General features: G+C 50.9%; 1 protein-coding gene across 2 annotated transcripts in view; it reads right to left on the bottom strand.

Annotated features, from left to right (window-relative positions):
* Positions 1-539: 539 nt before the first annotated feature.
* The window catches only part of Bicd2 (BICD cargo adaptor 2), a 47,720-nt gene continuing 22,212 nt past the window's right edge, over positions 540-26,047 (bottom strand). Inside the window, exons 2-8 of one of the 2 annotated variants that reach the window (XM_059262975.1) lie at positions 18,101-18,313; positions 11,953-12,105; positions 8,679-9,140; positions 7,008-8,030; positions 6,338-6,489; positions 4,307-4,517; positions 540-2,594 (exon numbers count right to left, since the gene is read on the bottom strand). In XM_059262975.1, coding sequence (XP_059118958.1) covers positions 2,589-2,594; positions 4,307-4,517; positions 6,338-6,489; positions 7,008-8,030; positions 8,679-9,140; positions 11,953-12,105; positions 18,101-18,313 — 2,220 coding nt within the window. In that variant the 3' untranslated portion in view covers positions 540-2,588. Of the gene's footprint in view, positions 4,518-6,337; positions 6,490-7,007; positions 8,031-8,678; positions 9,141-11,952; positions 12,106-18,100; positions 18,314-26,047 lie in introns of both variants that reach the window. The other variant, XM_059262974.1, reaches the window with a different exon arrangement.

Consider the following 26,047-nt stretch of genomic DNA (forward strand, 5'->3'; position numbering starts at 1 on the left):
GGTAGACCCTGGGTAAGTGAGGCGGCCAGAAATGGAGGCAACCAGAGAGTACCCTGGCATCTACTGTCCAAGGAGTTAAGACACTGTCCCATGTTCTCACACTCACAAGCAGTTATTCCAGTGCACTGGGTGTTAATCTGTACATATTTCTACAGTTAAATATAGCTTTATATTGACCAGTGCATCACCTTTGTTCCCTAGATCTGTTCATTCCCAGGTTTCAAACAAGACTTTGGCCAGCACAGGTTTCCATCCATCCCTCTGAACTGCTGTTTCCTCAACAGGAAGTGCCGGTTACTCATGGGCATGAGTCCTGTAAACACTGCAATGAGTGCTGGCCACCTTGCTGCTGGTCTCCATACTGAATAAAGTGGGCAACCCTGGAGGCACATCCTGCAGCCAAAGAATGGACCCCAGGTTGTTTCTTGCCCCCAACCTCAGTGTCCTCCAACAGGATGGCTGTGTGAGGCCCCGGCCTCACCGTACACACGGAAAGCAGTCACCTGGCGCAGAGCGAAAGTAATCACAGAGGGCAAACATGTGCTTCATTTTTTTATTATTCTTTATTGGTCCTACCAATGTGACTCTTTACCCAGGCCCACTTTTCCTATGTGCGCTGGCTGTGAAGACGTTCCCGCCACACGACTGCGCTGTAAGTCTCAGCTACTTTCTCCTCCTATGCCTTTTCCTCACTTGGCCTCATTTTCTCAGAAACTGAAGGCATCTGCTTATTATTATTTGTTTTGGGTCTGTGTAAAGGTTCCTTGGCAGGAGAACATGCATATGACTTTTAAAATAAAGACCAACATTCTGACACTAAGGTAACACACAGAAAAAATACAGTACTTAGACATCATTGCAAATAAATACCCCATACAGATGATGTTATCTCAAATGTAACAATATTTGTATGAATCAACACTGTAACAGAAGGCAAAGAGTCCCAACAACTAGGAATAAGAAATGCTCATTCCAGGAAACAGAATTCTTCAATTCCTAACAATTTATATTATTATAATTTGTCCCTTTTTTGGAGGCCAGAGCCCAATTTCTCTTCCCCCACTAGTACCAATTTGACCATACCCTGAACCTCACTTAGCAGTTTGCTAAGGAGTTCTAGTGACTTCTGTTTCCTGAAATTAACAGTGATTAGTTACACCAAGCAAGAGAAGATATAATGTCTTGTTTTCACATTTGCAAAGAATACTATGGCTAACCCTCTTCCGTACTCACAGGCCGACTACGCCGCCGGCTCTCCCGACGCCCTCGGCTCTTCACAAACATGACGTTTGTACAGCTTGCTTAGCCTGTCCCATGAAGTCCATTTGGTTCCCAAAGCACACGCCAGGTTTTTGTGTTGGTTCTGGTTCTAAGCCCCTGAATTTGCACGTGAAGAATCACTGACTAACAGAATTTTACACAATCACTGTTCTCTCTCTCTCAGTGAAGATGCCCAGGTATGAAGTGGGCCAGGTACCCGCTCCTACCTGTTGCTCCACACTGGCCTTCAGCATTCCCAACTAGCTCTCCGCTGCCCATTGTAGAGAACTTACTTGGCTGGGACACCTCCCTTAACTGATGAAGGCACTACTGGCAATGGTTACTAACAAAAAGGTGTTGAAATAGAACACCCTAAAAATCGACAACTGTAGAATTTTCTAAGTGTACCACAATTTGGCACAACAACCAGAATAACAAAACAATTCCAATTTGGAATTTCACTGGTGCAGTTGTATAAAATTCTGTTAGTCAGTCATGCTTCACAATGTCCTAAAACCCAGAAAATTCTGGAATTTGTAGGTAATACTACTCATTCAATAATTTATGCTTTCAAGTGCCTATTACTGTTTTAACCAGAGCAAAGGTCAAGTTTTCTTCTTGTTACGTTGAACTATTCCTAAGAATAATAATAATACAATATGAAAAACCCCAGAATTGGAATACCCTGGATTTCTTAATGAACATGGCATTTAAAATCTGTAACTTCAAACATGAACCACAATGCCGTGTCCTCTAAAGGCTGTTGAACCACAGCATGGATACACTAGCCAGCTCCTTGCCGGGTCGAAGCCTCACCTGCAGTCTAGCTACACACTATGGAGCACAGCTCTGCCTCGTGCCAACGCCAGATCAACACGCCGGAGCTAGGACGGCCAGCTACAGGACCACGAGCACAGACCACGGCATCGGAGACCGTCTCTACGCAAGGAATTAAGGAAGCAAATATAATATCAAAATATCAAAAGTGCACAGGTTGATCGGATAAAAAAGGAGCATGTGTAATAAGGAGACCCCCACGGCAGGCGGTCCAGCAGGCCCTAGAGAGCCTGGCAGTGGTTGTGGAAGCAGGTTCTTCGGCCGTACGCTGGCCTTTCCAAGCAGCAGCTCGCAGCATTCTCAAGAGTAAAGCTTTTTTTCCTCCCATTAAGAATGTGGGGAATGCTATTTTGAAAAGAATTACAGTGGCATATCCAAACATCTCTAAGTGGACTTTAGGCTGCCCTTCCTTCCTCTGCATAGGCCATGGGAGGGGGGGGGGGGGGCTGCAGTGTGACAGGGCCGGTGGCCACATCCTCCCAGCAGCTACTCTACAGCTGAAAACAGGAGAAAACAAGACAGGATTAGAAATCAGTCACCTGCCACTTCCTGCTCACTTGACACTAAGCTCTTGTTCTGAGTGAGCGAGCACATTAGTTGGCAGAGAAGGCCTGCATGTGTGTTAGGGGATGGGGCTCCAAGTGCCTGCAAAGCCCCATACGATGTAAGAGAAGCTGCGCTCTGACCCAAAGGAAAGGAAAGGCAGGAGGAGGGTGGGCATGCGGGCAGCCATTCCTAGGGCGGACATGCAAGGGACACATGTGGCCTATTCTACCCTCAATGCACGACCGTGTGGTGCCTAGACTCTGAAGGAGACTGAACAACCAGGCACCACACAGAGGGAAGAAAGAGAAAGCTGTCTGAGAGACCACAGGGTCCCATGCTGGGTACCAATGCTGTGTTCCACACCACGAAAGATACCTTTCCACAGGGAGAGACAGGCCAGCAGCTGTCACGGGAGATGGGAGTCTGGGAGAGAAATACTGAGCAGAGTCCTGCTCCACAGCGCACTAAAGCAAACGCCTGATGCCACAGTGCTGCACTGGCAGAGCCTCTGGAAAAGGAGAGGCCTCAGTGGCCTTTCTTCCTTCTGTAGCATCCCCAGATTGCACAGAGAACCCCGTGACTCTTACCTGCAGGTCCTGAGCACAGCTCTGGGCCCACAAAAAGCCCTTCCAGCACACAGCTGGGCTCTACTGGACCAGTGCAACTTGGTAGAGCTCAACAGCAGTCCTCAACATGCTGCTTCTTTGGGTCTGACAACTTCTAGGAAAAGTCCCAAGCATGGGCTATGGGTCTCCAAGTACCAAAGAACAGGCTCTGCACCAAGGACCAGGGTCTGGCCAGGCACTTGGAACACTTCCTCATTAAAAAAGGAAAGCTAGGCCCTCAGGCCCTGCCGGTTTGACACCTCACAGGGCAGAGCAGCACGTGGATCTCAGAGATGAGACCCTACGCAGCCAAGCTCTGTCCTCCTGGGCTACAGTTATTTGTGTCTGAAGTGTGGGGTCTCATCGCAGAATGCAGGCTCTTGGGGTCAGTTCCCTCTGGGACCGGGAAGAAGTTCTGGACTTCTGTCCTGAATATGCTTTGCAGTGAGATGCTGCACAAAATATAAGGAAACTTTTCATGAAAGTACACCAACCTCCGAGAGCTAACCTGGGCTGCTCCTACCGCAGGCCTGAGCCTCAGAAAACTGCTTTCAAGTGCTGCTATTAGACACATGCGAGGAACATGCAAGTTTCAACTCAGGCTCTGCCTGTGTGCCCAGGGAAGGGAAGGACTCCCTCGGGTTCTCCTAACAGTGCCTGGGGACCCTGGAAAACACTTCCACCTCACTGTCTTACACAAAGGTGTACAGCTCCACCCCCACCTTTGACACCACCACCCCAAGACAGCAACTGATGCGGATATCCTTGAGGGGCTGTGGAGTGAGAAGCAGCCCAAGCTCCAAGTGTCCTCGTGACAGATGTGCCCCAATGCTGCCACTCGCCTAGAATGCTGCCCTCCGTGCGTTAGTCACATTAAGACCGGCCTAGCACTGCTGTCCCACTGCAACTGGGTTAGTTGAGGTGAAGCGGACGTTAGCGGCGTGCAGCACCCCACAGCCCTAATCACAGTAAATGCTGTGTTTCTCGCTGCAGAACACCTGGTTGGCCAGCCCGGCGCCCTCCGCCCTCTCGCTGGCACAGGCACAGGTGTGACTTACGCTCGGTGTGGCTGGCTTGGCCTTGGGGGTAGCCTTGTTGCGGCCCCTGCGGGTCTGCTCATGGTCCAGCTCTAGCAGCTCCAGCCGCTGGGTGAGTGCCAGCTTCTGCTGGATGGCCATACGCAACAGGGAGTTAAGAGTCTTCTTCTCATCCTCTGCGGCGGCCAGCTGCCGCTGCATCTCGTCCAGCTGTGTGATGTACTCGTCACATCTATGGAGACAGAACACAGCTGAAAGGCCCAGACAAGGGAAGGCAGGCCCCAGGCATCCCACCCCAGGGTGTTTCTCTTGGAGCCTGAGCCAGGGCTGCTGAGGCTTGTTGGGAATTCTTTCAGCAAAGGCTCCTTTGGAAAAAGGCCTTGACCAGGACCAGAAAGGCAGTGCCCAAACAGAGTAGCCCTGTAAGCCTACCTTCAGTTCTGTGTTACTGGGTTTGTTTCTTTTATATGTGTGTGTATGCGGGGAGAGGCAGAAGGAGTGGGGTGGGCTGGCTAGTTTTTATGTCAACCTGACACAGACTACAGTCATTTGAGAAGAGGGAACCTCAACTGAGAAAATGCCCTCACCAGTCTGGCCTGTGGACGAGCCTGTGCTGCATTTTCTTAATCAGTGATTGATATGGGAAGGCCCGGCTCACCATGGGTGATGCCATCTTTGCCTAGTGGTCCTAGGTGCTATAAGAAATCAGGCTGAGCAAGCCATGAGAGCATGTCGGTAAGCAGCACTCCTCCATGGCCCCTGCATCATCTCCTGCCTCCAGTTCCTACCCTGACTTCCCTGGATGATCAACTATAAGCACTTTCCTCCCCAAGTTGCTTTGAGCCATGGTGTTTTATTACAGCAACAGAAACCCTCACTAAGCCAGGCACAGTGGGCATGCCTTTAATCCCAGCACTTGGGAGACAGAGGCAGACAGATCTCTGTGAGTTCAAGGCCAGCCTGGTCTACATAGTGAATTCCAGGCCAGCCAGGGCTACGTAGCAAGACCCTATCTCAAAAAAGAAGAAAGAAATTTTTTTCTAAGCCCCAGTAGGAGGAAACTTCCAGAGAAATCCTGGAATTCCTTTGCTCCTGCTGCCCTGGCAGGGGCCTACCTGAAGGGATGCTAAGACACTGGGAGCAGCCAGGTGGAGTGAGGGAGCAGTCTCCTAGCCCATCCTGTCTGCCTCTGAACCTCAGCTTCTTCATACTCTACAGGAAAGGGCCAAGTCTACCAAGTTCAGTTCTCAGCCTTGCCTTCCCCAGTGTCATCCCAACTTAGACCAGCAGGTGGCACCACCTGACTTTAAGGGTGATAGGCAGGGGCCTTGTTTTCCAGCTTTAAGACTGTTCTTTCCTAGCTTGGGAAGCCTATCCACCCTTAAGAGGTCCCCAGGCCACAAAGACGGCCCATGACAGAGGAAGGAAAGCTCACACCTCCCAGGCCGAAAGCCCCCTTGCCCCTTCCCTGATAGAAAGACCAGAAATGGATGGCAAATTGCTGAGTTGGAACCCCCAACAGGGCCCTGCTACAGGAAGAGGAATAACAAACTAGCCTGGGCCTGTCACCACTGGAACAAAGTGAGACCTCAGTTATATGCCCCATCTCCAAAGCTCACTTCTCTTGGCCCTTTGCTTCTAAGACTCAAGGCACAACAAGCTGAGCCTCCAGGCTCATTAGTAGGGAAATCTGAACTAAGTTTCTGGGGGCCACAGGAACAGGGCAATGGATGCATACCTCTGCTAAATGTCTGCCTCGGTGGTGCCTACCAGTCCTGGTCCACAGCTGGGGACCCTGGGGCTGAACAGTCTCCTATCTCCTTGCTTTCCCCTGTGACCAACTAGAGCCAGGCCTACGTGCTGGGCTGGGCTAGGGGCAGCCATTTCCAAACCTTGAGCTGTGTTGGGGTGCCTGATGGTACCACAGCACAGGTGCTGACCCAGCAGGCCTACAGGCCTCAGGAAAAAGACTGAAGCCTGTGGCTAAGGGCAACAGGGAGCTCCAGGAGGGGCGAGACTGCAGAAGAGAGGGGCCACTAGTGGTGCAGGTACCTGGTGGCAAACATGGCCCGCAGGGAGGAGAAGGTGGCTGCATCTTCCTTGAGGGCCTTGAGTTCATTCCGTAGCTTCATCATGGTCTCGGTCACCATGGCCTTCTCATTCTCATACTTGCTCTTCAGGTTGGCCAGGGCCACCTCAGCTGTCTGGGGGACAAAGAGGTATAAAGTCAGTAGGTGGGGTGAAGCTGCTCAAGGGAAGCCCTGGGTTTACAGTGGGAACCCTGGGTCCAAGGTGGTGAAAACTTCTCTGGAAAAAACCTTCCCTCATATGCAGTCTTGGGGACAGAATGACAGCCACGCTCACCAGAGGTCAGCTTGCCTCAGTGAGTCCCACCCTCTGATCCTGATTAGCAGGGAAGGATGTCCCACAGAGCCTGTCCTGGAGAAGCCAGAATGAATGCCCTGTATCAGCCCCTCGGGGCACTTGGGCCACAGCCCTGTTACTCCAGCATCAGAATCTCTGTAAGGTGGTCGGTCAGAAGCAGCAGTTCGGGTTTAAGAGCTCTCTAAGGCCCAGTCACTCCACTTCTTGTCTGAGAGCCCTGAGGAAGGGGACAGCAGGAGACTAATCCAACAAGGGAAGGGCACAGGCCTGAGGGCCCGGCAACGAGCAGAGGAGGCACCCTCCAGTGGGCTCTGGTGCTCCACGCACTTTATCTCACCTGCTTGTTGGCCTTGAGCACTGTTCGAAGTGTGGTGATCTGTTCCCGCTTGGTGCTCAGCAGTGACTTCAGCTTGAGGATCTCCTCCATGAGCGCCTCTTTATCCTTGTCCACAGCAGGGCCCAGCTCCTGTGAGGCAATTCGCTGCCGGGACAGCTCAGTTGTACGATCTACGGCTGCCTGTAGGTGCTTGATCTGGTCTCGGATGATGGCGATCAGGTTGTAGATGTTCATAGGTTCCCGACGGGGGTCACTCAATGGTGATGGCAGTGAAGAGCTGGGTGAAGGGCTGCTGTCCCCAGTCCCATCTGCTCGGCCCACCTCTGTGGCCAACAGCCCCTTGGGCAAAAGGACAGGTGAACGGCGCCCACGGCCCTCAGGGCTGGTGCGGCCAGCCTTGCCCTGGCCCTCACGGTAATAATCCAGCATGACACGGTTGGGTGTCTCATTGTTGCACATACATACATGATGGTAGAGGTTGGCCAGCTCCTCACTGAAGGTCACCAGCTCATCCTGAGCCACATTCAGGCTGCCCTGGGTCTCACCAGCCACATCGCTCACCTTCTTCAGCTCCTTCTCCAGCTGGGCCAACAGCTCTCGGTCCTGGTGGCTAGCCTTCTCGAGCAGTGAGACCTTCTCTGTGAGCGCCTGGCCCTCAGCCTCATAGCGGCCCTTTTCTTCTGCGTGCTGGGCCTCACAGGCTTCGTGGGTGCTGCGCAATGCCTTGAGCTGCTCTCGGAGTTCACCGGCCTCAGCCACAGCCACATGGTACTTGCAGGCCAGGATCTCAGGCCCATTGATGTCCACCTCATAGTAGTCACCATCTTCATGGCTGTCACGGTCCTTCTCGTTATCCAGGGAAGTCTGCCGTTCCTTGCCAGCCTGCAGGCGCCTCAGGGCACTAAGGTTCTCCGTGAGACGACTCACCTTCTCTTGCTGCTCAGAGAGGGTCCCCCGCGCCTGCTCCAGCTGCTTCTGTGTGTCCTGCAGGGTTGTCAGCAGGCCTACCTTCTCCCGCTCCATCTGCAAAGGTAGATGTGGCAGGAGAGAGGCCATTAAAGGGCTCCAGGATGCCCCAGCGACACCTCAGGCTAGGCCAGACAGGCCATGGGCTGTGCTAGCAGACTGGACAGAATTCACCCCAAAGACCATGAGTATCACCACAATAGTGGTCACCCATAAATGTTCACTCTGCATGTGTTGGAGGGAAGCTGGTCTTCAAATGCAGAATTCCAGGGCACATTGGCAGGGTCCTTAAGTGTCCAGCTCTCTACCACTTTCCTTTCTCATGTTGTGGAGAACACTCACTTACTAGATCAACTACAAACTTTCAGATGTGCCAACGCACGGCCCTGCTGAGACTCTGGCTTGTGGTCTGTAGGTAGGAGTTACATGAGGGGCCATGTCGCCTCACCCTGACATGATATGGGTAGCAAAGAGAGCCACAGGGCACCATGGTACAACAATCAGGAACCTACTTCTCCAGGACACTACTCTTCACTAACGGAGCTTCATTTGTGGTAAAGATACAGGATTTAAACCCAGTATGAGTAAATTACAGGCAGCCACCACGTGTCCCCAAAGCAGTGTGTACATAGAACATGCAGTCCTGCCGGCACTGCAAAAGGCACGGGATGGGGAAGACTGGGACATGATGCCCTGCCTACTCACCTGCACCAGCTGCTGCTTCAGCTTCTGGATCTCAGATATGTGGAGCTCACTGAGCAGGTCAGAAACGAGGCTCGGGGAGGGGGGAGCCAGGCCATCCTTCCTGGGTGTGGATGTCTTGTTGTCCAGCGAGGACTTGACCAAGCCACTGTGCTCAAAGCCATTGACCAGGGCTTCCGCGTCATTGTTGGGCTCAGCAGTGACGGCGTCATCACTGAACTTGAGGCCGTCTAAGGAGACGGGCAGGTGGCTGGTGTAGAAGGAGTCGTTGATGCTCATGTAGTGCGACAGCTCCTTGCGTAGGTTGTTCTTCTGCTCCCGCTCTGTCTTCAGCGTCTCCAGCGCCTCCTCCAACTGCCGTTCAGAGATCTCCTTAAGCCGGATGGCATCCTCCAGCTGGCTGTTGAGGTACTCGGTCTCCTCCTCCAGGCGCTTGATTTCATGCTTGAGGCCCTCAAATTCCACCTGGGGAATAACACAAACACTCCCATGTCAAGGCAATGTGGAGGCTCCACTCAGGGTGATGAATCCCAACAGTGTCAGAACACTACCTCCCCAACCACAAAGAATAAGGAGACCCAAAAATGAAATGCCACCCTGTAGGAGAGGGCAGTGGCTGCAGCCAAGGCCACTTCCTACACTGAGCAACATGGATGCTAAAAGGTACTTCTACAGCACTAGAAGTAACAGAAACACTTAGCCCACTGCCAGGACCAGTGTGCCTCTGAGGCACATGGAACCTCTAATGCTATGGCTGAGGATTCACATGGAGGCTGCCAAATTCCTATTGTATTTCTGAAAATTAGTACCAGTGTGCACGGATTTAAAATTCTATAAAATTACTCAGTTAACATTAACAGCTAACCAAATCTCTCTTTTAGATGTGTGTGCATATGCATGTGTGCATGATGTATGTGTGTGGGTGTACACGCCACTATGCAATGTGGAGATTCTCTCCTTCCGCCTTTATGTGAGTTCTGGGAACTGCGCTCAGGTCACAAGGCTTGCCTGGTAAACACCTTTACCCACTGAGCCACCTCACCAGCCCTAACCAGATGATTTTAAGGCACATAAAATATATGCTTTGTTGTATGCTATAACCGTTATTTTCAATCATATTTCAAAACAAAGAAACTGGACTTCCCCTTAAGGTCAAATGCCTCAGCACCAATTCCTCAGAATGCAAGTGTGGAGGAGCTGGAAGATGAGTGGGAAAGCATACTGGTCTTGTTAACACACACAATCTGAGAGTGGACAAAGAAAGAGTAGATGGAAGTTGATGCTTACTGTGGGGCTTGGGGTTTATGGCATATATAAAAACATCTCATTGTAATATTGAGGAAGACTTAGGGCAGGAAGGGAAACCTGGAACAATATTCTAAGTGTGCCCATATCCCAGTGCCCCAAGTGGGGCTGAGGAACCTTACAGCAGGTGTGGCTCCACTGAGTGTAGGGTCTCCTTGAGCTTTGGTTTCTCTCCTCCTCAGGGCACTGTGGGCAGTAGTACCAATCAATGCCCAATAGCTCCTCATGCTTATGAGCTACAAGATGGCGAGGTGAGCCCTGCTCCTGTGGTTCCCAGCACCAGAATCCATCCCTTTCCTGCTTTTGCAAACTCAAAAGCTTCTACATAGACACATGGGCTTTCTCCTACAGGATACAAATACTGGGTTCACTGACAATGAGGCCTTAGCTGTAAGATGATCTGGGTGCCAGCGGGGTTCTAATGAAAGCAGGACAGCATCCATGGCACTTGGGGGTAAGGTCTGGGATTTCTTGAGAGAAAAGGTTCCCTGTTGGCTATAGTTCTTAGAGAATGGGAAGCATGCTCAGGCACCGAGTGGTTCTCACCCTCACCCACCTCCTAAGATGAGGACCTCCTAATCTTTGCCACAGGCAGAGGGGACATCTCCCATCCCTACAACAGGCAGAATCAAGGTAGTATTTCAGGCTTCATGGTCAGTCTCTGGAGGTTGGTTGGTTTGTTTGTTTTTCTTTTCCAAGACAGGGTCTCTCAGTGTAGCCTTGGCTGTCCTGGAACTTACTCTGTAGACCAGGCTAGCCTTGAACTTGCAGAGATCTGCCTGCCTCTGCCTCCGGAGTCCTGGGATTAAAGATGTGCGCCACAACCACCCAGCCTCTGAAGGTTTTAGTACACCCTCTTCATCTGAGTTTCCCCCATACCTTGGTGATGTGGAACACTGTCTTCCGGACATGACATGGCCCTTGCTGTCTCAAAATCAGAGCAGCCATGATTACCCAGCCTGGAGACCCTCATAAGATCAGGCCTATAAACACTCTCTCATAGAAGGAAGGGTAAAATACAATTAGACCCTCACCCAAGATTCCAGCCATCCCTCCCTTCTGTGTCCTGACCCCAGCTACACCCAATCCTCTTGAAGAGTTTGCTAGAGCAGACAGGAAGCAGAATGTTAAATAAGGAGAGAACTTCATCTAGCAACTGCTGGAAGTCATCACCCATGCTCCTGAAACCCTTCATCCATGCTCCTGAAACCCCTCACTCATGCTCCTGAAACCCCTCACTCATGCTCCTGAAACTCCTTACCCATGCTCCTGAAACTCCTTACCCATGCTCCTGAAACTCCTTACCCATGCTCCTGAAACTCCTTACCCATGCTCCTGGAACCACTCACCCATGCTCCTGGAACCACTCACCCATGCTCCTGGAACCACTCACCCATGCTCCTGGAACCACTCACCCATGCTCCTGGAACCCCTCACCCATGCTCCTGGAACCCCTCACCCATGCTCCTGGAACCCCTCACCCATGCTCCTGGAACCCCTCACCCATGCTCCTGGAACCCCTCACCCATGCTCCTGGAACCCCTCACCCATGCTCCTGGAACCCCTCACCCACGCTCCTGGAACCACTCACCCACGCTCCTGGAACCCCTCACCCATGCTCCTGGAACCCCTCACCCATGCTCCTGGAACCCCTCACCCATGCTCCTGTAACTAAGCTCAACACTGTCACAGGTTCACCAAGGTGGACGTTCTGGTGTGTCATCAGTACCCTATCTGTGCTAAACAGAAACAGACTCCCCAGCAAGAGTCCTGTTACCCCTGGCTTGGGAAATTGTCAAACTAAAGCCACAGGCCTTGTTTTGTGCTCTTGGAGTGCTAGGTGCTGTGAGCTACAATCCTGTCTCCACTGTGGAGGTACTACTAGTCCTGGCCTCAGGTATGTGGAACAAGACAGAAAAGGAAGGTGGGAAAGGCCTGAGATGCCCGGGGTGACTCTACACTGGAGACTTGCCTGGTTCTGCCTGAGCACAGACACTTGTTTCTGCAGGCTGATGTTCTCCTCCTCCAGCTCTGAGTAGTCCTGAAGTAGACGGGCTTCCCGGAACTTGTATTCCTTGATGTCATCCCGCAGACGGCCACGCTGAATCTCCACATTCTGGTTGATCTGCAGGGGCAGAGAAAAAGGCTGTGTAGACTGCTCAATAGCTGGTCCTACCACTGGTGCTTCCAAGTGCCCTAAGGAGGCTCAGCGCTGCCCGCATGCTGTGAGCCCTGAGGACAACAGTGTGGCTGCTTGGAGGGGAGAAGCCCAGGGAATGGGGTTTGTGCAGACCACAACAGTCCACAATCAGATCTGTCATGGACCACATCGTGACCATTGCTGCTTGATAAAGTTCCAGCATTTCAACATTTGCAGACCATACTTCTCGAGAACCTTTTTTACTTTCATTTTTAATGATTCTCAATATGAATGCCTTTCCTTTTGGGAAATTTGTGTGGGCTTTGATAAAGGATAAAAATGTGTACAATGGTAGCCTCTCTAAACAAAATAATTCTTTGGGAAAAAAAAAATCTCTGCCACTGTGGAACTAGGAATTCCAATGTGCCCTCCGAATTACACCAAGAACAGGAAAGTTAGAGGTTTACTAGACATACCTGATCCCAAGGATGAAATGCCTACAATTCAGATCCAGAGCCTGAGGCCATTAAGGGCAAGAGTTCAGTTAATAAATACAGAGAAAGTAGAATGGTAGAGTATAATGGGAAAAGAGTAAGGCATCAGGACCTTCCCTTTTGGGAGCGTTATGAGGGGAACAGGCCCCTTATAATACAGTGAGACTAAGACATTGTAGTATAGTGTCTGGTTCCCAGATGTCCTTTTCCCAAGGTCAGGCATTTGGGTAAGGGTCTCTTCCCTGGGGGTTTGATATCAAGTTCCTGCTTGATAAAGCAGTCATTCTTATCTCCAGCAAGAGGAACTGTGGCCTTTCTATTAACCTTGCCTATTGTCAAGGTCAATGCTAGATTCCTCAACCCCTGATCTCAAGCCACACCCCAGCTCACAGGCCACTTGTCTCCTATTTAATCCTATGTGCAACCATAGAGTATAAAAGGTGTAGTCTTTTTTTCAATTAAATGCTGCTGGCAGCCATCCTGATTCACCCTCAGATCATGTCCGTCTCGCCGGTCTCCTCCTTAACCCCATCCCCCCACCCCCACCCCCAACTCTACACATCCTCTTTGGGACCTGAACACCACCACCACCCCATCCCCCACTGAGCAGGTCTCTGGCCCAGGTCCCTTCTACTTCTCTTTGGTGTGGAACTTCAGGCAAGTGACTCAACCTGCTCTAACCATGCTGAGCTCTGCAAGCTCCAGGTACTGACCTAACTGGGGCAATGAGGAAATGAAGAAATGACAGACACACAGACACAGAAAGGCTGGGATGGGGTGATCTGGACTCTAATGAAGAAGCCACAGCATCTCAGAAGCGTAGCATTTTAATATACACAGCTGAACCAGGAAGCAGGCTTAGCTAATCTAAGTAGGAGCAGTCTCTGCAGGGGAGCAGTCTTCAGGCCGCAAACATCCAGGGAAAGACATTTTCTGCACACACTGTCAGCGTACACGCTTGGACTAGAGGAAGAATCTGCCGTCCCTCTAAGCCTCACCCGGGGAAGGCTTCGCCATTCTCATGGATCTGAGGGAGGCACTGGTGTCTCTGACATGGCCATGCCCATGTCAAACAATACGTATTCACTCAGGACTTCCCTCACTCCCTAACACTAACCCTTTTCTCTATCTACAAGATGGGGTCATCTGACTGGTGAACTGGTAAGTGGGGCAACATGTGACATGTTTACAGGTGTTCAAACAGTTAAACAGAGTGTCTACCCCAGAGAAATAAAACACACCCACACAGAACCCTGCACATCAGTGTTCCCAGTGTTCAAGATGGATGCAACCCAAGTATCCATTCACCGGTGAATGGATAAACAAAACATGGTCTATCTATACAATGCAGGGTTATTCAGCCACATTAAAGAATGACATCTTGACACTTGCTACAACACGAATGAAGCGTGAAGACATTCTGCTAAGTCAAGGAGGCCATTCTTTGTATGACTCCATTTATAAGAAAGGTCTAGAACAAGCAATCAATGGCCACAGAAAGTAGACTACTGGGGCTAAAGAGGTGTGTAGGAGTAACTGAAAAACAAGCTTCATTTGGAATGACGAAATACTCTAAAATTAACCGAAAGGCTGGAAGTGTGTGTCAGTGGCAGAAGACCTGCCTGGCACCCTGGTTCAACCCCAGCACCACAAACAGAGTAACAACTGTAGGACAGTGCACATACCTACAGCTACGTAGATGCTGAGGGACAGCGCTAGTGAGGACAGAGCTGGGCCTAGGCTTCTTGCTCGGGGCCTGGAGCAGGTGGGTCTTGGTCTGGGAGGCCATCTGAGCATTAGGAACACACTTTTAAGTGAGTTGTATAGGATGTGTACCATCTCAACAAATCTGCTGAAAGCTGGTTTCTGTCTCCAAGGCATGTGTGAGGAGTTGGGAAGACTGTCACAGGGAAGGGCTAGTGCAGGGCCAAGAGGAGCACAACAAAACCCACACTGGTAACTCTCAACCCACACTGCCTCCACTGTATACAGGACGTAGGAACCTCATTCCACACATCCAGATTCCCACACACCAGAGCCACACCACCCTTTGTTGTGGTTGCTATCCTCTATGTTGTAGGTTGTTCAGCATTTCCTGACTTCTGCCCACCAGCTGCAGCCCTCTCTTAGCCTGTGACCAGTGAAGATGTTTTCACACACCACCAATGTCCCCGGGAGCAAAATCCCCTAAATAACTCCCATACCCTCCATACCCTACCTGCCCCATGCTTGCTTCTAATCCCTGTTCCTAATGCTCAGATGGTCTCTCAGACCAACAGCACACCTGCTCCAGAGCCTAGGCCCACGGCTCTGTCCTCTCAGCTCTACAGGAACTGCCTCTTGTCACATTTGTGTGTCCACTGAGGGACATATGCCTCGTAAGATGCCATGCAGAGGGACAGACCAAACAGTAGCACTGGGTGAGTGAGAGGAAGTAATATCAGAAAAGGGAGGATGGGGAGGAAGGGGACAAAACAGAGCGGAAGAGGGTGACACACAGCAAGCATCCTGACAAAGGCTCAGCACTCAAGACCAAGACTTAGTTCATAATCAGGAAGAGAGACACAGCCCTCTCACCAAGGGACTGAAAGAGGCAACAGAACTGACACCAGAGGAAACAGACACCACAGGAAGAGCAAGAGAAGGCCAAAGGGAGACAGAGCATCACCAGGGAAAGACAGGGAGGGAAACGGCCTAAGTACAGCTTCCATGGAGGCAGGACCACAAACAGACCTTCTCTTGAAAGCCTGGGGTGCTATGCAGATGGAAACACACCCAGGCTCTCTACACCCCACCTGGAGCTCAAAGACAGGTATGAGAGTAACTACTAAATGTTCTCTGTCTGCCGGAAATTATCTCAATTCCTGTTCTCTCTCAGCCAACTCAAAAGTGCTTGCCATGTAGAAAGTATCCAAACATGTACAAAGAGGGTCCATGTGGTCACAGCCCTCAGGTAGACTGGTAACTGAGGGCAAGGTCTGAGTCCCCCCAGTATCCCAGGGATATTCAGCAGGAATTAGAGACCTAGAAGGCAGGGGTAAGAGATACAGTGGTAGCTTCCACATGGCTAGGGCAGGAAGTGCAGTTTCTTTGACTGAAGATGGAGGCCGCAGGCCAGGATGGAAGCCTGAGAGAACTAGGCCCAGAGCCATACCAGGAGTGTTGTGCCCCTACATCAGTACCCATAAGTTCCTCAGGCTCTATAAACCTGGCCCTCACAAGGCTCTCTAGGAGTTCTGCTCTTACGCCACTGCTAGGATCAGAATCCAGGGTGCTAAAATGTGTTTCCCTTTGGTGGAGTGTATGGGCCTGCATGGGCCTGTGGATGAGTGTCCTTGTGGAAAGACAAGCATAGAGAAATGTGCACACACGCAAGTCACGTGCTGGCAAGGTGATATCACATGACAGGTTAACTGCACCTTCTCTGCTGACAGTGCAGGACTCAAACACACACACTTTCTGTCTATGGAGACGGCTTTCAACCCCAGCCACCAGGCTCAGCAGAGAGGTTCGGCTGGCCTGCTGCCTGGCACCTCCACCCATCACATGCCCAACTCCTCAGAAATCCAGCAGGCTCCAACTAGCCACAGGGGTTTAGTTTTCCCTCAGAAAGTACCTCCTCCCAGGTTGAGTGTCTGATGTCAGGGTACAGGCTCTGCTCTGTGTAGTTGACCAGCCCTTATGTAAACAGTGAGCATATGGGCTTGGAGCCAACCATCTGAGGTCCTATCCACCAGCTCTCCTTCACCTGGACCCCCTGACCAGCAAGAGGGGTGTGACAACTGCCTGCCTCAAGAGGCCACTGTGTTGGGGAGTGTCAGTCTTCTCTGCTGGCCTCGTGAGCTCTCAACACTTTCTACACAGGGCTTGTCTCTTAATCACCTAGAGTGGTACACTCAGCCTTTACTGAGACTATTGGGCCTCAAGTTATCCATCCGAGAAACAGCATCATGTCTGCAACAAGCCACTCCTCAAATGCTCTTCTACCTACCAGGAACAATGCCAGCAAGACAGAAGATGAGCAAACTGTCCACTACTGGACCTACACACAGCACGGCCATCACAGGTCAGGTCCCAGAGTTGTTCTTCCCTCAACTTCATGTGTGACAGAACACTGAGAGGGTCATTAGGGTGACCTGACACGGGCAAAACGGTTTGGAAGTCAGCAGAGCACAGGCCATGAGGGTGTGCTGTAGTCAAGGCCCTGGAGGAAGCTGCATTCCAAGCAGGAAGTCACAGGAGAGGAAAAACAGGAGTGCTATTAGGGACAGAGGTCATAGGACAGAGGTCCTAAGGAATCACCAAAGGCCAGCAAAACCAAATGCAACCCAGAGGGGCCAGTGCTGGGCAGTGAGGGGACTGTCATGCTAAGCCAGGAGAGGAGAGCAGAGGAGAAACCAAAGCTAAGGCTGGTGAGACAGCTGTGAGAACAGAACCTCTCCCCCAGCCAGGTATGTGGACAGACAAGGGGACACTTAAAGAACAGCCGGCTAAGGGGTGTGTAGGGGACTCAGGATTTCCTCCTAAAGCATAAACAGGAACAACAGGAATCTCTCCCCACCCCAGAGCTGCCTGTCTTCAATTCACTGAGCTCATTTCCGGCCCAGGATAGTCATCCAGCCTTCTTGGCTGCCTGGGGGCTGAATGTGGGAGAAAGCCTTGCACTGGCCTTTCAGGAAGGAGGGGTAGACAGATGGATTGTCACCAGAGCTGCTTCTCTTCCTCAGTGACGGCCCCTCCTCCACTCTCACCAGAGCCATACTTGTGGGAGGAAATGAGATCATGCACTGGGCTCCAGGAGCCGAGGCTGCCTTCCCCCAACCCCCTTATTCAGACTGAGTTCCTGAAGACCTCAGAAACCCCACACCAGGGGAAGTGACTGTTCCCTCCTATTGATGGCTCCTGGTCAGAGTCCCTGGGCCTAGCATGCACGGCGGCGGCCCTCACTACAGCACACCCTCATGGCCTGTGCTCTGCTGACTTCCCTGTGAGAACATGGACTGCAGAGGGGAGGCTTCCACAGCTGGAGTGGGGCCCAGAGAGCTTGGGGGTTGCGCAGTGAAGTGACAGGGTGTCTCCTACACAGGGTTTCAGAGACTGAAGACGAGGCTTTGTCTAGGTCTCTGGTCCATGTGACATGGGCTAAAGCCAGTGTTATCTCAAGCCTCTAGAAGGATCTTGAGTTTAACCCCCAAAACCATGGATAGGTGGACCTCGACCAGGATCATAGCTCACATGGAGGCTTAGTGATGGGTCCTCAACCTTCTCAGGGTTCCAAAGACTCTATATGGCTCTTGGCTTATCTTTGTCCCAGTTGTCACCAAATCACAAGCTGGGCCATTCATCATTTAGGCTGCGGTACTCTACCTTGATATCCCTCCCTGCTGGTCAGGAAGTAGTTCAGGCACAGAACTGTGTGTGTGTTCAGCTCTGAGAGGCCACACAGCCCACTGTCACAGTGACAGATGTCACCCCCATCCACTTACCTCTTTCAGCTCCTGGGCCACGGACGTGAGGCGCTCATTCTCAGACTGAGTGTTGGTAAGGACATTTCGAAGCTGCTTCAGCTCTGTCTGCAGCTCCAGCACCTTCCGCACGTAGTACTGCTCCTTGGAGGCTGACTCCTGGATCAGGCTCTCCTCCCGGCTCTCACCATCAGCAGCCACCTTCTTGTGGTTTGTGTGTGCTTGGCCAAATGCCTGCATAGAGAGAAAAGACACTCGGTGAGGTGAGTGTCCTGGGGCCACAAAGCAATGGAGACCCAAAGTCACAAGAAACATGAAGGCCCTTGACCCTCTATGTTGTGCATATGTTAAAAGACACACTGAGATGCACGTGGCAGGCACATGTTTCGTTACGGTGAAACCAAACTAGTCTTAGGAGCATTATTATGTGGAGTGACAGGAAGGAACATGAAGAATACAGGGTCACAAACATAGGCGGAACTTCCTTTTTAAGAGACAAAGTTTAAGGCCTGATGATGTGAACCAGCTGGAAAGTTCCCAGACCAGGAAGTAAGTGGTCTATACTGTGAGCCTGGACAAGCTAATGGGAAACAACCCTAGGGCGGTACACCCAACATATGTTCCAGTTTTACAAAATTGTGCCAGCCATTACAAGCGAGGGGTGAGGAGCGGCCCCATCCTGCTACCTGATGTCAAATCATCCTTCATTTGTTCTGAGACAAACCAGGCTAGGCAACCAGAGCCCCTAGCCCTAAGGACAGGGCACAGTAACACCTAGCTAGAGTTGCCACCCCAGGGTGCATAGGCCCAGATGCATGTACCTGCATGTTTCAGACACTGGGGTGAGGAGCAAGTGCGTCAGGCCCTAAGACTCAGGAAGAAAACCTACCAAGGGAGAGCAACAAGTACTAGCCACACCCACAACACCATGTCAGTCACACACTGAGGCCAGCAGCTGTGCTGAAACCATACCCTAGGGCCCTGGCCAGCCTGGCTTCCATTACAAACCCCATTGAGGGGCTGTGCCATCTACTCGGCCTTCCTTTCCTGACTCTTTATAGGACCTATGGCTCATGGCAAGAAACAATATTAAGAAAAGAGTTACAGGGCAGTGGTGGTGGTATACCTTTAATCCCAGCACTCGGGAGGCAGAGCCAGGAAGATCTCTGTGAGTTTGAGGCCAGCCTGGTCTACAGAGCAAGATCCAGGACAGGTACCAAAACTACACAGAGAAACCCTCTCTCAAAAAACCAAAAAAAAGAAAAGAGCTACAGCAGGGTGGTGGTGGTGCATGCCTTTAATCCCAGCACTTGGGAGGCAGAGCCAGGCGCATCTCTGTGAGTTCGAGGCCAGCCTGGTCTACAGAGTGAGTTCCAGGACAGCCAGAACTGTTTCACAGAGAAACTCTTTTTCAAAAAATCAAAAAAATAAATAAATAAAACAAAAAACAACAAAAATAAAAATAAAATGATGGTTTTCACTAGTTTTAAAAGAGAAAAGGACTGTTTTCTTTCATTTATTACTTCACAAGTCTAAGGACTCAGTCCAAAAACACAATGAGCAAAGTATACAAAGCCAAACTGTACAGGGGTGTTACTGAGTTGAGCAGTTTCTAATACTAACACATGAAAATGCAGAAAGCAATTAATTTTCATCCTGATAGGGAAATGGTAGAATGGAGCAGGGTCTAGTCTGAGGCATACGCTGTGTCCAAGATACTGTGGGAAGGCCTCACAATGGTCCCGAGGACACATAGAACCAGAGCTGGCATCGGGAGTGTGTGTGGAGGGCTCACAGTGTAACACTCCTGCAGTAGACTGGATTCCCTCCCGAGGCAGCCAGGCCTTGCCCATACACTCTCGGTCCTCCAACACAGCATCCATTCTACACAAACCAAAGCAGCTCAGATTTGTGATTTCTGGTCTGTTTGCCTTCACCCCGATCCTAGGGAAGGATCACGTCACACATTGCTACTACACAGCACCTGACCCATGCTGCCTGTCCACCATAAGACACACAAAGGAACCAAACACCAAGCTGGCCCCCAACTCAGGGCGTTGGGACTGTACTGAAGAGTCCAGCACCTGTGGCTGCTTGGGACACTCCCATCAACTTGGGGGTTGGGGCAAGGACATTTCCTCAGAAGTTTTCTGCAAAGTGTGATGGCTAAGCACTATGATACAATATTCAAGCCCAGGCTTGCCAACCTGGGCCCTGACTCTCTTCCTCCACCCAAGCTATCAGCCTAAGGCACAGGAGCAGCCCTGGGCAGCTTTTCAAACACGCTGTGATGGAGACATCTACCTTCAACTGAGAAGATACACAGTCACAGCGACAGACTCCACTTCCTGTGTGGGAAACTAAGAACGGGAAAGCATAGGAACAGTCTGATGGAACAGGGCTGGTGAGATGGCTCAGCAGGTAAAAGCATGTGCCATCAAACCTGGCAACCTAAGTACTAAACTCAAGACCCATGTGGCAGGACGAGAGCTGACTCCCAAAATTTGTCCTATGACTTCCACATGTGCATTACGGCATATGCATGCCTGGCACGTGGTATGTGCCCCTACACAAATAACTTTAAATATGATAAAATAATAAGCATCAGTTTACTGTGGTACCAGGTAAAATGGCAGGATGAAGGGACTCCTGCAACAGCTTTCATCCCTTCAGAAGGAGCTTCGGGGCACGGCACAGGACAGAGGACTGAGGCGGATGGCAGGGCCTGTGGAAAAAGATGACCAGAGACAGGGAAGTAGGGCAGCCAGAGCTAAGGACTAGAGTGAGTCTTCACTGAGGATGGTCAGCATAGGGCTGAGGAAGCCATGGGAAAGGACCATACTGGAGAGCAGGACAATCCCTGGCACACTCTGAAAAAACAAGCCTGTTCCCACTAGCCAGATTCACAGGCTTGGGGAGAGCATGTCAGGGGCCTGGCAATCAGCCTGGATTACACACTGCTCTAACACAGCAGAACGAGGCGTAAAGACAGACCATGGAAGGATTAATCCATTTCCAAGCCATTACATCCTAGAACAAAGCTCAGAACACATTCAGGAAAACAAACACATCCAGCTGCCATTCCGTGTGAATTCCGTGTTGAAGAGTTCCATGGTGAAGAGCTAAGGAAGAGAGGACCAGCAGGCAGCACACGGCCCTGAGCGGCCCACAAGGGCAGGCAGGCAGGCCTAGAGTCCGGTACCAGAACCAAATCCCCAACTCAGAAGCAAAGAATGATGCCAGTAGAACCTCTTCAGGAGAGGCAGGGGTCAAGAACAGACACACTGTGCATCTGAAGGATGAACCAACTCTGAAAGGCAGCCGAAGTGAGGGCCCAGAGGAAACAAACAAACAAAATACTGATCAAAGCAGGGCCAACAAAGCCGAGAAAGCAACCGTGAAGTGTGCATCAATTTCAAGGAGCCTGTCTATCAACTCCTCACAATGCCAGGGCAAAGGTCCACAGCTCTCAGTAGAAACCTGACTGGCTCATTCTAAAATCCATGCAGCAATTTAAAGGACCTAGAACAGACTAAATGACTTTGAGAGAGCAGGACTATCTCCACCTGCTACCCTAACTCCAAGTCACTTCACTGCGTAGAGACAGACTAACTGACCTGACCAAGATTGGCGCATGCTCTCCCCCCACGGGGGTGGGGGGAGAGGGAGGGGGAGAAGGAGAGGGAGAAGAGAACCTCAATTCTGAGCATGGTAGTCAACAGTAACACATGTAAACCCAAATACTCAGGAGGCTGAGGCAGGAAGATAGACCAGCCTAGGCAATAGAGATGATCCCATCTTGGGGAAAAGAACAACCACAACGGGCTAGGGAGATGGCTCATTGGTACAATGCTGGCCGTGTAATAATAAGGACCTGAGTTTGAATCATCCACAGCTACATAAAGACCAGATATGGTAGTGTATGCATCTGCAATCCCAGCTCTAAATTAAAGTACAGGGCCTGAGAGACGGCTCAGCATGTAAAAGCATTTGCCATTCAAGCCTACTAACCTGAGTTCAATCCCCAGAATCCACATAAATAAAGGTGGAAGGAGAAAGTTAGTTCTACAAAGCTGTCCTCTAACTTCTATATACATGCTGTGGCATGCACACACACACACACACACACACACACACACACACACACACACGTACACATACACACTCACACGCACAGATGATAAATTTAAAATTTTTACATATGGTATATCCATATAATGAAGTACTACTCCGAATAAAAAAGAATTGATACATCAATATAGATACACCTCAAAATCACCTTAGTGGAAAATGATGGTCTGTTCAATTCCTTTTCTATAAACCTCTAGAAATGCAAACTAAGATGGGGTTCAGTGGGTGGAGGTGAGGGGACTGTAGAGGGAACAGGAATGACCAGAGACAAGCTCATTACCTTGATTTTGCCAATGGTCTCACGAACATATGCTTACATGAAAACTTATACTGAACATCCTAACATGCACGAAGCTCACTAAAGTTACCTAAAGAAACAGTGTGGATGTTTCTGAAGTGCTGTGCCCCTCACCTGCAGAGTATAGACCTACAAGACATAGCCCATCCATCCCTGTGGCCACCATCTCCAGCTTACAGGCTAGGAGGATGAGGGTTGGAGAGGTGGCCATGTCTGTCTGATCACATTTCTTTTGACCCTTTCAGATCCCACTGCATCCAATCTTACGCAACCTTTCAAATCCTGCTGCACCCAGGATGATCCTCCCATTCTATTGGCTGTAGGCTCCCTTCTGTCCTCCCTTGAGGAAGTGCTCCCTGGAAAGGAGTTCCTGTCTGACCTGGGGGTTGGTGGGGAACAGCTGTGGATGTGTTTGTAGATTTCCCTGCCTCATCCTGTAGGCCTCCTAGGTGGTACCCCAGGAGACGGGGGCCTTTGTCTACTACCCTGGTGTCAGGACCCGCCCCTGGACCCAGATGTAGCCTCTAACCTGCCCCTTCCACAAACTTTCCCAGATGATTCAAGGAAAGGAAACAGAAAACCAGCTCTCCTCCAGTCTTCCCCACAGAATGGTGGATGCTCTGTGCTGTGAGGAGAGTAGTCCACCCAGGCAGATTCAGTTCTCAACACAGGCTCTTGGCCCGCATCCTGCCTACTGCTCTGAAGTTGCCCAGGTTCAGCAAGACCCAACAAGGCCGGCAGAGCTAGAGCATGAGGTCACGGCCAGTCAGGCGCCTTCAGAGGAACACAGCCCATGTTTGCTTCTGGCCAACACATAGCCCCCTGGGAAGCTGGCTTCAAGGTCGGCCACACCCATGTAGCCATGGTGCAATCATCTATGCCTACAAGGAACAAGGCCAATCATGACTTCAGCAGCAGGATCATCCTCAGAGATGGGACTTGGGACAGACTACAGAACCCTAGTGGACCTATCAAATGTGACTGGGATAGGAAAAGAGAAGCTCTGGGTAGGAGGGGGGGAAAATCACAGCAGCCCTAACAGGTCAATTTCAAAACCAGGTATAGTGGGAAGAGTGGCCTCGGGTGAGGCAACAGCACAAGCAATGATGGGGGTGGGGGGTAAGGAGGACAAAAGGCTTGGGCAGGAAGGGCAGGTGAAACTATACCCCTGGAAGGAGGTCAGCGCAGGCGGGGCACAGGCTGGGGTCTATGACAAAGGCTCAATGCCTGCAGCCATAAAACAGGCATGCCCACTGAATGGTGGTGCCCACACCTTTGATCCCAGCACTCAGGAGGCAGAGACAGGTGGAACTTTGTGAGTTCCTAGATAGCCTGGTCTACAGAGTAAGTTTCAGGACAGCCAAGGCTACACAAAGAAACCCTGTCTTGAAAAACCAAACCAGCCAAGCGGTGGTGGCACACGCCTTTAATCCCAGCACTTGGGAGGCAGAGGTAGGTGGATCTCTGAGTTCAAGGCCATCCTGGTCTACAGGGTGAATTCCAGGACAGCCAGAGCTACACAGAGAAAAAAAAGAAAGGAAGGAAGGGAGGGAGGAAGGAAGGAAGGAAGGGAGGGAGGGAGGAAGGAAGAAAAAGGAAAAAGAAAAACCAAACCAAGCAAAATAGGCATGCCCTAAGCATGAGACTGTTTCATGATGCCATGGTGTGAGGGGCTGAACAAGCAGCCACTTTGCACATACAAACTGAGGCAAAACAGAGCTTAAGTGTTCTGCCACAGGTGCTGGGCCGGGCTGCACTGTGGGGTGGTATAATACTGACGGAGGGCTGATAGGGCAGAGCTTTGGGGTCACATCCAAGAAGCGTGTCTTTATCCCTCCACTCCTGGAAACCAGACAGCAGAGCAAGGGAGAACAGACCCTGGGTACATGTGGAAGCATATAAGCCCACCTATGCCCACCATCTCAGGAAAGAACAACTAACATATAATGCTGCTTAGTTGATCCACCTCTGAAATATGGTAAACTAGTACAGATGGGGACCACGTTGAGAGCAGATTACAGTGTCCCTAGCTGCAGAGGAGGAGGGTGAGCAGGTATATGCACATCTGGAACCAGGCTGCCTGGGCCCACCTTCTGTGCACTGACAGCCAGATTCAGTGTGAACACTCCTTGCTGAAACTGTTTGAAAACTGGGCTACAAGGCTAAGTTCCCACGGCTGGATGTGAAGAAATCCAGGACTGTGTTGAGAGAATATGGTACCAAGCCAGGGTTATCCACAACTAGCCTACTAATTAAAAGAATGAGGACTTGAAGACCAGCCCAAATCAGTGCCTACCCCTTTCCGCCTTTCCACACAGTTAGTTGGCCAGGTCCTCCTACGAATCCAACAAGGTCACTGCTCTAGAGTGAGCCAGAGGGTAGCTTGGCTCCCTGCCAATGTCTACTGAAAGTTTCCTCACCTACAAAGGAAAGCCCCAACCACTTAAGAGAGAAATGTGGACATCTCCCAATGAGAGCCACTCTTCTGTACCAGCAGTACAGACTGACCTTTTAATCAGAGAATACATGAACGGCCTGAGAACAGGTGTAATCAGAACTGAGCACAAACCCTCTGCATGTCCCCCCACCCCAGCTATCCATGGGGACCTGGCTCCCTGGAAAAGGCCTACACCAACAAGTCAAGGAAGAGTCCTCCAGACAGGGCTATCCCATATAATTCTTCCTAAACCAGTTTGATCATTTGATGCAGCAGGCACAACCCTTGCCAAACCAGGGGAGCCAGCCTCTGCAATCTAATGAGACAAGGCTTGTTCCAGGAAGCAGATTCCACAACAAAGCCAGGATCCTCCAATGCTTTGTCTGGGCTGATCCAGTACTGCCTACCCACAGCCTGTGGGTTCCACACTTGTTCCTAAAGGGCCATCATGCCTGCATCAGGCTGGGCCTGGAATCCCAGGAATCCCTAAGCTGTACCAGCTGCCCATCCTGGCACGCCTGCTGGGCAGGGCTTCCCCTACCACCTGCTGAAATGGAGATGCTGTTTGGTTCTTGGTGAGGGCTGGAGAAGCAGAGGAGGTTTGCTTCTCATCCACTCCCTCCATCCCCACCCCACAGAGAAAGGGGACATGAGGAGAGTCCCACCACAGCACCTGTCTTTCTATCTAAGCTTGTTAGAAATGCCTAGAGGCTTGGGACACGCATCCTACCAACCTTTACCAACGGCACTTGGTAGTACTTACTGCAGGTCTGGCCTCTGATGGGCACTAGTAGTGTAAACACTCCACAGTGTCAGGATCCCCAGTACTCAACTGTTCAAAAGACACCGACAGACTAAAGGATCCCCCACCCTTTCACATATGCAAGCCACTAGGGCTACTACAAGGGGACTCCAATGTCTTAAAGGTCTGGAGAAGAGCTGAGGTGGCTAGAAAGAAAAACACCGGCTTGGTAGGCACTGCCAGATGGGTCTGTGAGCCTTGCTCCATCTTGGGAAGTTCCATGTGAATGCTCAAAGTCCTGCATTACCAGGATTCCAAGACACCAAATGGCATCAAATCTTATTAAATGCAAGATGGTGC

The sequence above is a fragment of the Peromyscus eremicus genome, chromosome 5 (genome assembly GCF_949786415.1).
Source record: "Peromyscus eremicus chromosome 5, PerEre_H2_v1, whole genome shotgun sequence".
Taxonomy (NCBI): Eukaryota; Metazoa; Chordata; class Mammalia; order Rodentia; family Cricetidae; genus Peromyscus; species Peromyscus eremicus.